The sequence below is a fragment of the Urocitellus parryii genome, chromosome 6 (genome assembly GCF_045843805.1).
Source record: "Urocitellus parryii isolate mUroPar1 chromosome 6, mUroPar1.hap1, whole genome shotgun sequence".
Lineage (NCBI taxonomy): Eukaryota > Metazoa > Chordata > Mammalia > Rodentia > Sciuridae > Urocitellus > Urocitellus parryii.
Window position 1 is genome coordinate 27424145 of NC_135536.1, and position 17661 is coordinate 27441805.

The 17661-nt window shown below is 39.8% G+C and overlaps 1 protein-coding gene across 1 annotated transcript in view; it reads right to left on the minus strand.

Annotated features, from left to right (window-relative positions):
* Ttll5 (tubulin tyrosine ligase like 5) overlaps positions 1-17661 on the minus strand; it is a 260147-nt gene that overhangs the window by 143192 nt on the left and 99294 nt on the right. The window contains exons 22-28 of the mRNA XM_026401550.2: positions 16661-16967; positions 11968-12088; positions 8890-9036; positions 7455-7558; positions 4883-5010; positions 1711-1794; positions 768-1169 (exon numbers count right to left, since the gene is read on the minus strand). Coding sequence (XP_026257335.1) covers positions 768-1169; positions 1711-1794; positions 4883-5010; positions 7455-7558; positions 8890-9036; positions 11968-12088; positions 16661-16967 — 1293 coding nt within the window. The remainder of the gene's footprint in view (positions 1-767; positions 1170-1710; positions 1795-4882; positions 5011-7454; positions 7559-8889; positions 9037-11967; positions 12089-16660; positions 16968-17661) is intronic.

Sequence of the window (17661 nt, forward strand, 5' to 3'; positions counted from 1 at the left end):
AGAAATAGAAAGTAGATCAGTGGCTGCTAGGGGCTGGCAGAAGGAGGAAGTAGATAGTGACTGCTAATAGGTATGAAGTTTCTTCTAGGGATGATGAAAATGCTCGAAAATTAGAAAATGGTGTTGTTGCACTACTCTGTGAATATGATAAAAAAAACCCCACTGAGTTGTACACTTTTTCAAAAGGGCAAATTTTGTAAATATGAATTGTATCTCAATAAAGTTATTTAAAAATGAGGGGGCTGGGGATGTAGCTCAGTGGTAGTGTTTCCTGGTATGCATGAGGTCCTGGGTTTGATTAAAATAAAAAAAAATAGGAGGGGGAAACTTGACTGATAAGCTGGGTCTACTTCATTGACGCTACAAACCAAAGAATTCTTAAAAGAGGGTATTTATTTGGTTCATTCCTGACTTTAAATGCATTGGGAAAAAAAGGGTTAATTTGTCTGATGTCAGGAATAACTACCTGAATCAAAAAAAAAATGCATATAGCACATTCACAGGTCTAAGATTATCTGTGTAGAAAACTTCTGGACTAGACTTGACTTATCTCTTTTTCAGCAATACCTAAAAGAAGTCCTGTTTCATTTTTCTATTAGTGACTGAATGCTAGTGGACAAAATGCAAGACTTTTCTTTAGTCACAGCACAACAATTTAGCGTGTGTCCCTTTACCTTTCAAGAAAAGGCAAAGGGAAGAGACGGCATTCTTTCTCCGTGGGGGCTGGGGAGCTGGCATTGTAGGCTGCCTTTCATTTTCTCACTCACCTGCCTTTGCTGAGGAGGGACGAGACAGTTTCTGGCTATAGATGTGTGCAGCGCTTTGGAAAGAGGAAAAGGGGCCAATGGTGTAACTGCCTGATCGACAGCGTGGCAGGCCAGCGGGGCTTGGTATGTTCTGTGTCCCAGGATGTATGGAGGAAGAAGCATTGTCAGGGACTGGGCTCAGTAAAATTGCTGGCTGATGAGGCATGGTGGGGATGGCTTGAGGAATGTGAGATAAAGCAGAATGGTGGCCAGGCCCTGGCGAGAGGGCAGAGGTTGTCATAATAGATGACAGATGGGTGTTGGGAATTTTCTGCAGAAGAGTAGCAGCAGGACCAGAGAAAGAAGTAGAGGTACAATTGGTATAGACTAATTTAGCCTCTTTTTCTGCTGAAGTGGTAAATCCTATTAAAACAAAAACAAAACAAAACAAAACAGATCATTTTAGGAAAAAATGAACATATCATCTCTATAAAACAAACATTTTTAAAACATCAGAATAATCTTAGCATGAAACAGAAACCATGAAAAATACAGACATTAATGGATTTTTCCTACCAGAGTCAACCTAGCAAGAGACATTTTAGTTTATTTTTGGTCCTTCCTAAAAACTGGAGTTGGGAATACCTCCACAAAGCAGAGCAGGCATGTTTTACAAACATTAGGACAGCAGGACAAAACTCCTACAATCAATGGCTAATTCCTCTCCCTCTTCACCCTTCTAGGAGAAAACAAAGTGCTTAGAATTCTAAAGAAAATGAAAAAAAATTCCTGGGAAGGAAAATAGGTTAAAGTGTATCTGAGAGAAAAATTCTAGGGGAAAAGGAAGAACAAAGGAAAGGACTTCTCAGGGGTAATTCTCATGCTTTAGAAGCATTTAATATTTGAAGACTCTTTCTTTTTGAAATTTATCAGAGCAAATCTATATAGGTTTGAAATCACTCACGAGATAATTTATCAGAGTGAATTTCTGTTGCCTGTTGCTGTTTGGGTTGCTTTATTTTCACTTCTTGTATTGTCTCAGGGTGATCTGAAAGAAGAAATAGAAAAAATACTGAACTTAGGCTCTCTCACTAATCCATTATAACAAAATTTTGTTTCCAAAAATGTAACCCAAGTACTGATCCATACTGTTAGACACTGTACATCAAGCCACACTTTTCCAAAGATGGACTCCCGAGTGCTGCTGAGTGGGTAACCAATGCAATGATCCCCAGATGTTGCCAACTCCAGTTCTGCCTCACCGAACCAGGGAAAGATACTTAAACCTAGAGCAGCCATCCATGGGCTGCCAACAAGTAGGACATGCCCGGAAAAGAAAATAAGTCAGGGCAGTCAGATGCCTCTGTCAGGAATTTAGATTAGGGATATAAGAGACCAATTTGGTTGGTAGTGCCAAAGAAGCCAAGAGATCACAGTATGTAAGGAGTGGGGCAGCTACCATGAAACACAAAGAATAGCCCCATTATGTGCTGGCATACTACCAAGAGAATACAATGACTCTATATTTTAAGGTCAATGCCTCAATTTTATTTAAGATAGGTTGATCAGTATACTGAATACCAAAATCACTCATGTTACCACTGGAACAAATTAGTTTTTCTCTACTACAGAATTTTGAACAGAGCTAATAATATACTTGGGGAAATATTCAAAATTTTTGTCAAGAGTGAAGTTCAGGGGCTGGGGCTGTAGCTTAGTGATAGAGCGCCTGCCTCCCACATGTGAGGCACTGTGTTCGATTCTCAGCACCACATAAAAATAAATAAATAAAGATATTAAAAAAAAAAAAGAGTGAAGCTCATACAAAGATTTAAGCTGGGACATGGTACATCCCTGTAATTCCAGTTACTGTGGAGGCAAAGGCAGAAGGATTGCAAGTTTCAGACCAGTCTGGGCAACTTAATGAGACCCTGTCTCAAAATAAAATTTAGAAAAGGCTGAGGATGTGACTCAGTGGTACAGTGCTTGCCTAGCATGCACAAAGGCCCTAGGTTCAATCTCACTACCACAAAAATATACAAACAAACAAACTTTCAGAGTGAAAAGATAAAGACTTATGAATTCAGTCCTCTCTAATACCACCAGTGATGGTAATTCTGTCACTATTCTTGTTTGCAATGAGTCTGGTTACCACACTATCAAATGTTATTTTCTTTCTTTTGGGTACTAGGAATTGAACGCAGGAGCACTTGGTCACTGAGCTACATTCTCAGCCCTATATACAAAATAGTATCACCTTTGCTGAAGCTGGCTTTGAACTTGTGATCCTCCTGCCTCAGCCTCCCAAGGCATTACGATTACAGTCATTATGATTACCGGGCTCAAATGTTATTTTCTTGACTGAGGCCTTCCTCCTGTACCTCTAGACATTCTTAACAGGTACAGACAGGTATAGACGGTCTTTGTCAACATAGTCATTAATAAATGAACCTTAGAATCTCAAATGACCCATCTGTACACATGGGTGCTGCCAGGCCATGCTATGAGGGCTGCCCCATTACTGCCAGGGGAGGGGTCAGTGCCCATGTGGGCCCCACCTCCTCAGGGGACCTTATTATGAGCATTCCTTGGCCTTCCTTCCACAACACTGTTGTTACAGGAGCTTTTCAGAGCTCTCATCAACTTTCTGGTAGCTTGTCACTGACCTCCATTCACCAGACTGTGGTGAATGGGACTGTGATGGTTCTGGTCATTATACTGCTGGCAACTACCAAAGTGCCTAACACATGACACTTGCTCAGTAAAAATGTACACAAGGAATGAATCAACAGACGAATATGAAATTGGGAAAGCTCAAAGAGGCTGTGCTCAGAAGGGCTGCTAGTGATACGATAATTCCATTATGCAGTGAGTTAAAGAGGCTTTTCTGGATTAGTTTATGAACCAATCAGCTTTTAAAACACAGGGTTGAAGGTGTAATTCAGTAGTAAAGGGCTTGCCTACCATGAATAAACAACCAACCAATCAAAAGGAAAAACCCACTAACATTGTTTCTTTGGGAAAATTCATTTCACAATTTTTTGGGGAGGGGTGGTGGTATGATGGTTGAACTCATAGGTGCTCTACCACTGAGCTACATCCCCAGTCCTTTTTATTTTTTTGAGACAGACACGGGCTGAATTGTCCATGCTGGCCTTGAACTTGTAGCTGGTATTACCATTCCCAGCTTCATTCTACATAGAAAATGACCAACTTTCCTGGCTACTTCCACACCAGATTATGATAGCTGTAAGAGCAGGGAGGAAGTGTGCAATTTGCATCTGGTACTTAAAACACTATCAAAATTAGTATGTTTGTTCATATGCCTTATACTTCCACCTAGGTTTAAAAGAATCTTACCTTTAAAGCACAGAGCATTGTTTATCACAGAATGAAACTGCATGTTTTGATCATGATGATGTGAGTAAGAGAGCTGGTCCACATTTGATTTTAAAATCCCAATCACAGAGTACCTCAGCAGGGAGAACTTTTAGAAGCATGTGAGAAAATTCTGAGTTATGAATGCCTGAGGAAAGCCAATGGCATTTGGGGTTGGGACCAATGACATCAGACATCTCACCAGGTACAGAACAGCCCCATACAACAAAAAATTCTCCTACCCCAAATGCCAGTGGTGTTGAGGGGGTCTCACTTGACAAGAATGAGAAACAAGCCTTAGGAGAGGCAAAGAGTGCACACTGAGGGCACAAACTTGGAGTCAGGCAGACCAGGGGTCTAAGTCCTGTCTCTGTGGTGAAGTTTTACTTGGTTCTTTTAGCTCATTTTCTTATGCATCAAGAAGTTTAAAAACAAGACCAACTCCATGTGGTTTTAGGAAGTAAAAAATAAGACCATGTCCAACAGATTGTAAGATAAGTATTCACTAAATGTTAGCTAGCTATTATTAGCATTTCCTGAAAAGCTCTCTGCTATTAATTATCATGAAAGAAACAAAAAACCCAGACCATGCCCGTCTTCTGCTCTGAGGACAGGAAGTGCTGCAGCCCACCTCCCACTCCAGCCCGGTGCTGCAGTTTCACCCTGGGATGCTCAGCCAGCCCATCATTCTCTCCGCTCCCCTGCACCTCCACTTTTTCACCTATTCTCATTTTTCATTCAACAACCAGCACACTTACCACCTTTTGCCCCACTATCTGAATAACTGCTGCTGTTCTTAGAAGTTTTAGTGTGGGTCCCCAGGAAGACACTTGCAGACTTGTTTTTTTGGGTATAAAAAGTCAATACCTCCTCCAATTCAGCCTCACTGCAATGAGAAAAAGTTTGGTCAGCACAGGAAGCTGTTCTGAAAAATCTTTCCAGTAGATTTTATTATGGAAACAGAATAAACTGGAGAAGGAAAAACAAAAAGCACAAGCTGAAAATATGTCATTAATAGATGGTTAAAAAAGAAGTATAAATGAAGCCAATCTAAAAAATATAAAGTGTGGTAAGGTTTTATTCATCCCACATGGAGTTTTCTAGATCTGTACTATCTGCAATGGCAACCACTAGTCATATGGGACATTTAAATTTAATTAAAATTAGATAAATAAAGATTTTTTTTCTGAATTACACTAGTCACACTTCAAGTGCTCAGAAGTCACCATGGAAAGGTTTACTAGACAACCATGCTCTTGGTCAGGAGTCACCAAACTTTAGACTACGGGCCACCAGTGAATAAGTTTATATATTTATACATATAAATAAAACACATATATATGTATATATGTATTTAAAAGAATATGAGAAAAATACTATTCATAGCTATGGAGTCTGAAACATTCATTATCTGGCCCTTTGGGTTGCCTATCCAATTTCTAGATAACTGATGCATCTTTACTTATCATTTTAATTGCCTATGTCAGAATTAAGGAGGACCCACCAGTGTGACCACAGTAGGACTCTCTAACCATTTGTATGATGCAGGAGACTCAAATACATGGTCTCTAAGGTCACTTAGAATTGCTAAAATTATATGAACATCCATAAAATGGAAATTATTATAAAGAAACATGAGGCCTATCCAGTCAAGATATACATGCATGAATTTGGTAACTTCTGTAGCAGCTTCTGGATGGCCTCTTTCGTTTCTTTTTCCTGAAAACTATGTTCTATAGCTGGTCCTCAAATCAGCAAAGCATGCTTGCGTTATTACAAAGGACCTACATTCCAATACACCAATAAGGACATACATAGGAAAACATTTCTATGAATCTCAGCATAAACCCCAAGGTTTCCATAGTAGCCTGGTGCCCACAAGGTAAGTACTTCAAGTGACTACCAACGAGCTAAAATGGGCGGCAAACAGTGTAAAATACACTGCCTTTGCCTGGCAGTGTATTTTATTTGGCCCTTCACAAAATAGGCAAAGGATATAGTTGGTTAAACAACAAGCTGCACCATTCCTGTCTTATCCTCTGCTGCCTGGCATTTGAAATTATCAGTCCTGACAAAGGTATCTGCATACTTGCAAAAACTCAATAAAAGAAGAACTGACACTACCACATATTTTCCAGTAATCAATGCTCAATCCACAATCAATAGTAAATATAATCTCATTTATTTCCTTTCCAAATCTACATTAGTTAACAAGTATATATGATTCATTTTTAATATCCAATAGTTCTGCTAGGGAAATACACATCATTTTTTAAAAGTTTGGATTTTCTTCTCTTTTATATTTTAGGGATTTTTGAAGACCCTGAGGAGGATCCAGAAATGAATCTTTTAGCTTTAAAAATAGAGCTATTCTCTGGACCCACTCTATTTTTATAATGTTGATGTAAAAAAAACTGTTTTTTTTGCTTTATTTCTATACCTGTTTTACCCAAAACCCCAAAACTGCAAAGAAGTAGCAAATATTAATTATAGAACGGCCACAAAATGACCTATTTGTTTGCTATGTTTAAGAGCATGGCATGGAGGCTACAGTGAGGCCTATACAAGACATTACACAAAAGTCATTCTGTGCTGGGGACTGACACGGACAGAGCTGATTTTCTACTGTTTTTTTCTCCAGACTGTGATTTGATAATTGGAGCCTAATTAATGGGGTGTGCAGTCAGTTGCTCTAACCTTGCATTTTTTTAGTCTGCACAACTTTCTAGTTAGAAAAGGTACTCCAGTATGAGCTTTTACGAAATTTAAAACTATGTGCTTTTATTATCTCATCCTTTGGAAATAATGTCAAAGGACAAAATGGCCTGGCTGATTTGTATCAAGACAGACTTGAATACTGAGACTTTCAATTCCTAAAGGTTAATCTTAAGCAGGAAAAACTTGTTCTGTTGTATATAATTTAGGTGTAACTATCACAGAGGTGAAAAACTCTTAATCCACTCAATATAGGCAAAATTTGGCCATCTCCACGTATCAGTACATCAGGGACAAAGTCAGACCCAGAAAACACTAAAAGGCTCTAACTTCAAATTTCCAAAAGCTTCTCTCAGTACTTTTAGTGGTATGTACTTTAAAAACTGTCTAGATCTACAGCCCAGACACCCAGAGCAGTGTTTTGATAACTGAAACCAGGACAACAGCAATGTAATTGGCTGAGATAGGGAAAGGCTAAGCCTATGAAATTTCTGCTCCTTCTGAGAGTGATTTCATTCATATCTGTGTGTCAGAAACAAGGGAATTTGGGGTATTCAATGAACAGTATGGAAGAAAGAATAAGGTTGGCTTTTATTAATCAAAAGTGTCTTCTACCTTGCTCGTCTGATGAAATCCTGAAAGTTTTCTGTATTCACCCCATCTTCCTCCTCTTCTTCAAGTTTCTTCTTTGATTTCTTTTCAGCCATTTGTTCTGTTTCCTATCCAAGCCCAACCCCACAGAAAAAACAACAAGATAAAACTGACTCCTGATAAATGCACACTTCGTCATGTGGTTTCATTGCCCTTGGGTTAATTGTTCCTTATAGTAAACACTTTTTATTCTTCCATGTACTTTTGCCACCTATAAACTTGATATATTACTCTTGGTCATTATTTCATGAAATGTTTTGAAATTCCCAAGTAAGAGTTGCTGAATAAATGTAAATTTTTACCATGGTTGTACTTTCTATTTGTATGGCCTGTTATGAAAAGAGCTTTTGATAGGAACTTAGTAACATCTGTGATCAGACACGTGGCTTTAACAATATTGTGGCATTGCAGAGACATAGTATTTTGTTGCAATTTGGACAGGAAAGATGTCTTGGAAGATTCTCTTACACCAACTTCCAAAATAATGAATTCTCCCTCCCTGACCCCAACTGGTGCTAGGCATCAAACTCAGGGCCTTGTGCATTCCAGAAAAGTGCTCTACCAGTAAGTTAAAACCCCAGCCCTTTCTATTTTGAAAAAAGGTCTCACTAAGGGGCATAGGAGCCTTGCTAAACTGCTAAGGCTGGCCTCAAACTTGCGATCCTCATGCTTCAAATATTGAGGCAACTGGGATTATAGGCATATGCCACCATGCACAGCTCAACTTGAATAAATTCTTTATTCATGCAAGATACAACAGAATTTTCAGTAGAGCTGGAGTAAATTGGGTATATGGGTATGGAGGGTCGACAGTCTTCTACAATTACATATAACTTTAGAAAACTCAGTTACATTTTTTTAGGCCTCAGTTCTTCCTTCTGTAACCTGAACTATATAACCTATACCTTTTTCACTCCCAAGTAATATTTTTAATATATTCTGAGGCTGTTGGATATAAGACACTTTGCAAAAATCACAATTAAATAGTGCATTTCTTGGGCTTGGTTGTAAAATGTTTTGGAGAAGAAAAGCTAACTCTCTGAAAAAAATATGTCATCATATTAAATTCACAGTTCCAATTCTCTCTCTAGAGTCAACTTACCATTGTCTACAGGCCAATAGCAATAATACAGATGCACATATGTCAGAATTCATCTCAGGTATGACAGAGCTCAAAAGGAATGGAACTTCTGATAAGTGTTAACTATGGCCACTGGGTTTTCAGAAATAATAAGTAGCTTTTCAACCCAACCAGGTTAAAGTGTGGGATTCCTCTCCCCCTCACAGCAAGGCAACAGGGTTGATGGGGCCACAGAACAGAAGCTGGACAGAGGTGTACAGCGTGTGACTGATGATGTGTTACAACTCAATGCAGAAGACCCCCAGACTAATAACTTACCTTGTTGTACACAATGATAAAGTCACCTAGTTGGTGGGCGAGGATTCTTCTGCGCTCTAGAAGTGCCAATCGTCGACTAGGTAATACCATCCTCAGTGAATGCTGCAGGTTACTTGATGCTCGTTTAAGGAAACGAACAACCAACTCCTATAAAGTAAAAAATGGGGAAGGAAAAAAGTAGGGCTTGTGTTAATCAACAGAAGACATGCTATGATGGGATTAGACAATAGAGATGTCAGAAGAGGTCTGTTATACATCCTGACGAACAAGATCCAGAGCAAACATGTTAGGTTTAAGAAGGATACAGAAGGCAAAACAAAAGACTCTTATTTTCTTCACTCAATAAGTTAACAATCAGAAAATCAAATGTGCAAAAAGGTAGTAGTTGTTAAATTACATTTATAAATGGTCCTATGATAAACCCAAAGGGAAGATCTCACTTCTATTAAGGTGATCAAATGGAGCTTTTTTTTTTTTTTTTTTTTTAAAGAGAGAGAGAGAGAGAGAGAGAGAGAGAGAGAGAGAGAGAGAATTTTTTTAATATTTATTTTTTAGTTGTTGGCGGACAAAACATCTTTGTTTGTATGTGGTGCTAAGGATCGAACCCGGGCCGCATGCATGCCAGGCGAGCGCGCTACCGCTAGAGCCACATCCCCAGCCCAAATGGAGCTATTGAGGGAAGGCAACATTCAAAGTCAGTCTAGGAGCAGACGAAATCATCAAAGATGAGAAAGCAGAAAAAGAACATAGAGGGCTGGGGGTGTGGCTTAGTGGCAGAGTGCTTGCCTGGCATGCATGAGGCACTGGGTTCAATCCTCGGCACCACATAAAAATAAACAAATAAAATAAAGGCATTCTGTACATCTACAACTACAAAAAATAAAAAAAAGAATAGAAATAGTCACACTTAGAGACAGAAAAAGAGGAGAAAGAATGGAGGTGGAAAACACAGGGTAGAAATGTTAGAACAGAAAGAAACACAGGAGAAAATGCCATGAGGGCCAAGGGAGAAAGGGGTCCCTGTCAGGACTTCCTGAAGTCTGGAACTGGAAAGGACCATGACCAAGACAAACCCCTGATCTGGCCACTGCCGGGTAGCTTTGAGAGGACATCTTCCAGTAAAGAGGGAAGGAAGACACGCTGATGTGCACCAATAATGAAGGAAAGGGGTACACAACAGACGCTACTGATTTAAAAAGTTTGGTGATAAAGATATAGTAGTTTGAAGGTAATGACCTTTTTTTCCCTCCCCAAATATAAGGGAGCTTCCAGAATTGGAGATTGCCAAGGGGGGTACAGTAGAAAGTCCTGAAGGGAAAGAAAGAATACATCACACTTAAGATGCAGGCAAAGGATTGAAACCTGAACAGATACTAATCAGATAACTCAGAACATTGCAAATGCTTCAGAGACTTTACAGGAGCAAGAGCCTGAAAGAGGATGTCGCCCCATTAACACAATAAAATGGCTTTCAAATGATGGGCCTTCTGTGAGTCATGAGATAAAGAATCTCAAACCTAACTCAGACCAGAGAGGGCAGCTCTACAACTACCTTCCTCATAACCAAAACCACGGTCACAATGGTCACAATAAGTCTGGGTTTGCTCTCTGGATATATTTTCAAGAAAGACATCACAGAGCTGGTGTTAAATTTGTAGTGGTGAATTTACATATTCATATAGAAAGCCTCATAGAAATCCTGAGTGACTCTAAGCCAGCATTTCAGCAGTTACTTTCTTCTAAGCTATGTTCTTTTCTTCTTGAATTTGATTTTGGTTCATTGTCCTTCCGTGCCAATTGACTCCAGCACTAAGTGAACAGTCTCATAACCAGAGGGTTGGATTTCACAGTTCCACTCTGCTGTCTTTACTATAGGGTGGTTTAAGTTGCTATATTAAAACATTATTTTTTCACAGTGGAGCAGACAAACTGACTCTCAAAAAGGCAGTCTCAATTTTCCACTTGGAAAGAGCAGAGCTAACATTTTCCACTGATGGTTGAAGGATTATTCACAACACACAAGTTTTTATCTCTGGGTTGTACTGGCTACTTGAAATTAACAAGTTGTTTTCTGGAATAACCAACATGTTTTTATAACAAGCCTCACATAAAGACTTGCCTTTTGTATGTGAAAGACTCAAAATTAGAGTAGGGTCACCACTGAGTGGGATAAAGGATGCAACTTTCTCAGACTTAAAGGCCCCTCTCTTTTTTTGTGACAGATCCCTGTTGTAAAAAACGCTATGTAAGGATTGTGGCTTCTTTTGTAAGTTCTGGCCTTACCAAAGAGTTTTAAGTTCCCTATCACTGTGATCCAACAACAACAACAACAGCAACAACAACAACAAAGCCTTCCTAGAATGTTAAACCCTAACATGTTCAAGTGATTGGTATACAGTCAAAATTACCACACAAGGTTGATTTCAGAAAACCAAGAATTTTATAAAGGTACAACTAGTAAAGAAAAAAACGTTAAGTTAGAGGACAGTGTGTTCTGAGGGACTATGACAAGGTGGTGACTTTCAAAGAGCTCAGGTGACTCTTTAGGACAAAAAAACAAATAGTCTATGACACCTGGAAAAAGTGCAAGATCAAGGCATGTGCAGGTGTAACACCTGGGCTCAAGTTGTTCCAGTCCACCAAACAGAAGCTGGGGAACCACAGACCTTGCTTCTCTGTAAGTCTCTGTTTCCTCACCTATAAAATGGGCATGACCATGCCCATCTCAGAGTCAATAAAACATGAGGATGTTTGAGATAAGACAGTAAATTGTTATTCTCTTTGAGGGTTTTACACAGGCCTTAACATCAAAGGATCAATCAATTTCCATTTAAAAATGAAATAAATCAATGCGCTCCCTAACTAGCATAATGAACCTGGATCCAGGTCAAAGATTTGTGTCACATCACATTAAAGTAAGAGTAATCTAGAAACTTTACTGTGCAATAATTCTTCCACCAGAAGAATATGCAGAAGAGAAAAGGGGGGAAGAGAGGAGGAAAAAAGGAAAGGAGGAGAAGGGAAAATAAAAACAAAAGAGAAAGGGAGAGTTGAAGTTTCCAAGGGGAAGAGCCTCACCATCTGTTCATCCTCTTTGGCAGCCCAACTGGCACTGAGGGTCTGACCTCCACTGTCCTTCGTCAGGCGAACTTGAACATGCTGGAGATAGGCAGAGAATGCTATTCGGGCCTGCACTTTGCTACAGAAATCCAAAACAATACACGGTTATGAGACAGAATGGTAATTCTACCAAATGTGTACCTGCCTCTCTCAAAGTGGCCTTTGATGATCCTTCTACTAGGATGGCTAAGAAATATAAAGCCATCATATATTAAATAAAGAGCCCCAGTTCTAAGCAATACATGAGGTTTAATTTTTTTTCTTATTAAAAGGATCAGAGATAGAGAATCCTATTTATACTCTCACTACTGGTATGGGGTGGGGGGCAACAAGAACAGAAAAAAACAGATTTCCTACTCATCGTGTTGTCTATTTGAACTTTTCTTTTTTCAGGGTGGGGGGGTACTGGGAATTGAACTCAGGGGCACTTGGCCACATCCTTAGCCCTATTTTGTATTTTATTTAGAGATAGGGTCTTACTTGCTGTTGCTGAGGCTGGCTTTGAACTAGCCATTCTTTCAGCCTCCCGACTGCTGGGATTACAGGTATAAGCCTCTGCAGCCGGCTATTTGAACTTTTTAACACCTTTCTTGGGAGACTGGACAAAAGTACTGAATCCTCACAAGAAACACTGTAATACGGTTTTGTGTTTTTGTTTGTTTGTTTTTTGTTTTTTTGTTTTTTGTTTTTGGTGTGTATGTGTGTGTGTGTGTGTTTGTTACTGATTCTTTTTGCATTGGAGGCCCTTGAGGACATATTTATCAGAGAGTACAAAAGTATGGATTTTGTTATGCCAACTAAGATTTCTCATGTGCTAAACCTCTGAAACAGGAAATTGATAAATCCTACAAAAGGAACTTTTCAGACCATATTTTAAGGTCATGCTTTTCTCAAGTACAAGACAGGAGTGGCTAGAGCCCAGAACAAATGAATGAGGTCCAACAGAGTTTGGCATAGATAAACCAATGGGCTGGGACAAGCCCAGATGTTCAGTGAGGGAAAAGAAAGCCTTAGCAATAGTGACAAGCACCACAGCAACTTTGCTGAAGAATCCATCCTTCTTCTGCCTAGACAAGGGAATGTGATCAAGCTATAGCAGGAAAGACAGAGGTACTGGGGAGACAGTGATGATTTTCACTTCAGCTGCTAACTGTGGCAGATCTGCTTTCTTTCAGGCAAGATTTTGGTTACTTCAGCTGATCGGCCTTCTGGCACTGTAGCCAAAATTACATCAGCGATGATTAGGGCCCAACACAAACTCTGTTTACAATCCTCACACATGCAGTCACTGGATGCTTTCTACTCACTGTCCCCCAAGATTAGGATGAAGGGTTTGTCCAGAGCAAACTGGAAATCCCAAGAGGGCCCGGGTCTAGGTTCTGTGTGTCTTTGCAGGATTCCAGGGCAAGGGAGTTGGGCGGGGTGTCCATTTGCTCTTTAGAGTTTCATACATAAGAGCTTCAGAACATGGACTATATATATATAAATAAGGCCAAATCTCTGTTACTGCCAGGGATAATTTATGGGAGCACAATATGAATCTGAAACAATAAATTTGTATTTCCAAATGTTTTCAACAATTATATTCTTGTTCACCTAGAAAGTATATCTACTATTTCCCCCTCAGCCATCTCCATAAGCTTTACCTCCATAACAAATGACTTTCAAGTCAAAATACATTAAAAAGATTGTTCGCTTTGGGAAACAAATTCACATGTAACATAATCAGCAAAAAAGTGTTTTAGACATCTCCAAATGTAGCAGAATACTCAACTGCATCGATTGATCCCTTTATATTAAAGCATGAAGGTCTTTTGGAGAGGGAATTATTGCTCATAAGTTGGTATTTCGATCATTGTTTTGTTGCAAGTCAAATGGAAAAGTACTGAGATTTTCATTTCTATAAACCTTACTGAAGAGATGCCTGGAATGTTAATTCTAAGATTGTCTCAAAGTTGTTGATCAGCTAGTCACTTGCAGCATACACCCCACTCCAGCAAAAAAGAAAGAATGAAAACCAGAAGGATTTAAAGCAAAAGGAACTTACTTTTAAAACCCAACAGGTTGTATAGATGCTCAGCATATAAAACACACAACAAGGAGGCTGTGCCTGCAGTCTCAAGCCCTTGACTTTGCCCCTCCCCAGACTTCTCACCAGCTACTGAGATGCCCCACAGGACAACAAGCAGCTTTGGGGAACACAGTCTAAAATCTGCTCATCTACACAAATGCACCCTGCAATTTTAACAGTTTACTTGTTGAAAATGAGAACCCTAAGATTTATGAAGAAGTAATTTATTTCTATAACAGCTAAGGAAAATGTTATTGCTGGAAGGGAGCTCAGGATACAGTCCAGTGGTTTTCAGATGTTCTATTTTCAATTCACTGGAATCTTTTTTTTTTTTCCCTCCAGAAAGCAGTTGGAAAAACCGTTGTCTAACCCCACACCTTGGCTTGACAGGAAAGGAAACTGAGGCCTACAGAAGCTCTTTGACTTGCCTATGATCACATAATCAGTTGGCAGCACTAAAAGCCAGTGTCTGGGTATACTGATTGAGTTCATAAGACCTGAGCTCACGAATGACCTATTCTCACTCTCCATGACTCTGGTACAAATCTGAAATCTATGCCTTTGCATGCCAATGTCACCCTCCCGCCTCTCAGTATGAGCGCTGGCCTCTAACTAGAAAATAAAGGTCATCATGCAAAAACACCAACACCTCGCTGCTCTTTAGTGTCTACCTATTATCCTCTTCCCACAGTCCTCTTCTTCCGACTTTTAGAAAGAGATACCCCTTCCCAGCCTCTTTCTACATTGCTTTAGGATCCTTCTCGGCCAATACATCCATTTCCACATCTCTAATCCTGTCCATCAAACCCCTCCCCTTAATCTACTAATAAGCTTCAGAATCCCTCTTTCACAAAGAATATCGCTTTCTCTTAGCTGGTTCCTCCCTGATGCGGTCTTACCTCCCTCTCATTGCCAAGCCCTTTGAAAAAGTTCCTTTACACTATTTTCTTGGTTCTTCAGCTCACAAATCTAGGAGTCTGTTTTCACTCTTTATCACTACTTGAGTGGTTAAAGGCATTGTAAAGGCCCCAAATCTCCTCTTAGAGCTTTTCTATGTACTACTCCCTCCCACATGTATGCCTCTCTAATTCTAGGTCTTTTTACTGACTTCCTCATTAAACAGTGGTGTTCCCCAGGGCCCCATGCTCTTGCTTTTCTCCTTGCTGAATTACAGAACTGCCAATTCCACCCGCTTGGAAGGCCTTGACCTACAAAGCTGTACTTTCACTGTCTTCACTCTGTCTTAAATAAAACCCATTATTTCTTTATGAAATAACTCCTACATCCCTTATGATGACCAATGGCATCAACAGGTTGACAAATGTGAACACTTATTAGAGATTGTCACTTGTACCATGAAATCCCACTAAGCCCATCCCATTCTCTCCATTCTTATAGCCACTGCTCTGGTCAATGCCTTCATCTTCCTGGTCCTGAACATCCCAACTGTCCCAAACTCACCTCTCTGACCTTTGATTGACCCAAAATGCAACTGCAATTTTTTTTAAAATTAGACTGGACAATCATGCATCTGTCTAAAAAATATCCAGAAAATAAAGCCCTGGATCCTCTTAATTTTGGAATTTACCATCATCCACTCGTTAGTGTCATTTCTCTCCACGTTCTTCTGTCCACACAATTCTCTGTTACTCTAGTATGTGTCTCATAGACACATCATGCTCATCCCAATTTCAGGACCTTGTATTTCCTGTTCTGCCTCAAGTATTCTGCCACTTGACATTCTCATGACTGACTCCTCGTTATTCAAAACTCACCTAAAAGGTTGCCTCTCCATGCCTAACCACCACAATCTAAGTCAGCCTCTACCCAATCACTTGAACATGACACCAGATACTATCTTCAGAGTATTTCTCATCACTTGGAGCTGCCTTGTGTCCCTGTTTACTGCCAGTATTCCCCACCAGACCAGACCACAAGCTCCACAAGTCTGTCTTGGTCCCCATCGTAATGCCTAGCAAAACTCTTGGCACAGGGCAGGTGCTCAGGAAATATTTGTTAAGGAACCAAATGAATGCCTATACAATTCTATTTTTATAACTAGTGCTTATACCTAGAGCTCCAATATGGAGTTGGTACTGCCCAAGCTTCCTGAAGCCCTATATTCATCAGCCAGGGCCTGGTGTAGTCTGCCTCCTCCATGCGCCTTTCTAGCTCTTCAAAGACTCACCATTATTCCTTTTTCTGTGACCTAAGAACACTTTGTTCTTACCAGGGTACAGAGTCCCAGGTCCTTAAGGGTCTCCCAAACTCAAGCCTGAACTACTTGAGCAACTTGTCTGGAACCTTGTGCTCTTAGCAACTGAGACTAATGCCCACCAAATATTTGTTGGCCCAATAAGACCTGAGTTTGTGTCACAGCTCTACTGTGGACAAGGTGTTTAACCTAAGGCCCGGATGCCTTCACAATAGCAATGTCCAATCATAGTCATTAGTTCATAGGATTCTTGTGAATATTGAATAAAAAATGACTGTCAGACCATTAAAAAAAAAAAGTACCAGGTACACACCACAAATGAGCCACAATCAGTTTCACTATTATAATTACAAAAAATCACTTGCCTTAGGTTTCCATTATCTTGCAGAATCTGCATCAGGTTGAACTTCGGCTCTGGCTCCTGAGTGTCAATTTTGCAGCCCTGTTCACCTTTATTACTCCATTCGGGAACCTTCATGGAATTTTCTTTGGATGAATTTTCTACCATAACAGTCAATGAGGGTGAATATTTGGCTTGATTTTCTCCAAGAGACCCTGCAGACTCCTCCTGGGAAGCTTCCTGCTCTTCATCTTCATTGTCTAATGCCACTTCTTCCTCCTCTTCACTCTCTGTCTCAGTTTTAACATTCATTTCAGCTGGTTGGGTAATCACTAAATGCGAAGAATCACTAATGTTGCTGAAAAAAGGATTAAATTTTCCTCTCTCCCAATACCTTCCTTTTATCTTTGTAGTAAAAACCCAGTTCTAAATAAAACCACAAACAAGGTACAAAATTAGCAGCAACCACATGTCACTCTCTAATTGCATATATTGTAAAAAGAGATTATCTTCATTCAAGTTGATATTTCTCATCATATCAACAGTTTAAACAATAAATGAAACCCTCTCCTCCCCACAAAAACAAAAACCACCCAATTGAGTGATCTCTGTAGCGTGCTAGGGTTTTTAGAAAAGCACCTGTCACAGAGGCATAAGGAATATGGCTTCCTATGTGTTTACTCATCGCCCTTTCCTCCACTGCCTGGTAAGCTCTGGAAGAACCATTATCTTTTTTATTTCCCAACGAAAGCTCAGTGACTAATATGCTGCCTGATACAGGGGCTCTATAAGGAGGGCAGCAGCAAGGGCAAGAGGACATCCGTCTATTAGTGAATTAAAAATAGACCCTACAACATGGGAGAATCTGAGAGAGAAGGAAATTCTCCTTTGTCTATATCATTTTGCAATTTCAAAGGATGAACTGGACTTACCTAATCAGCAAAAACCCAAGAGCACTGATCAGAATTCCATTAAACTCAGGGTAACATCATTTCTAAAGTATTAGGTATTTGCATGATAGCAAAA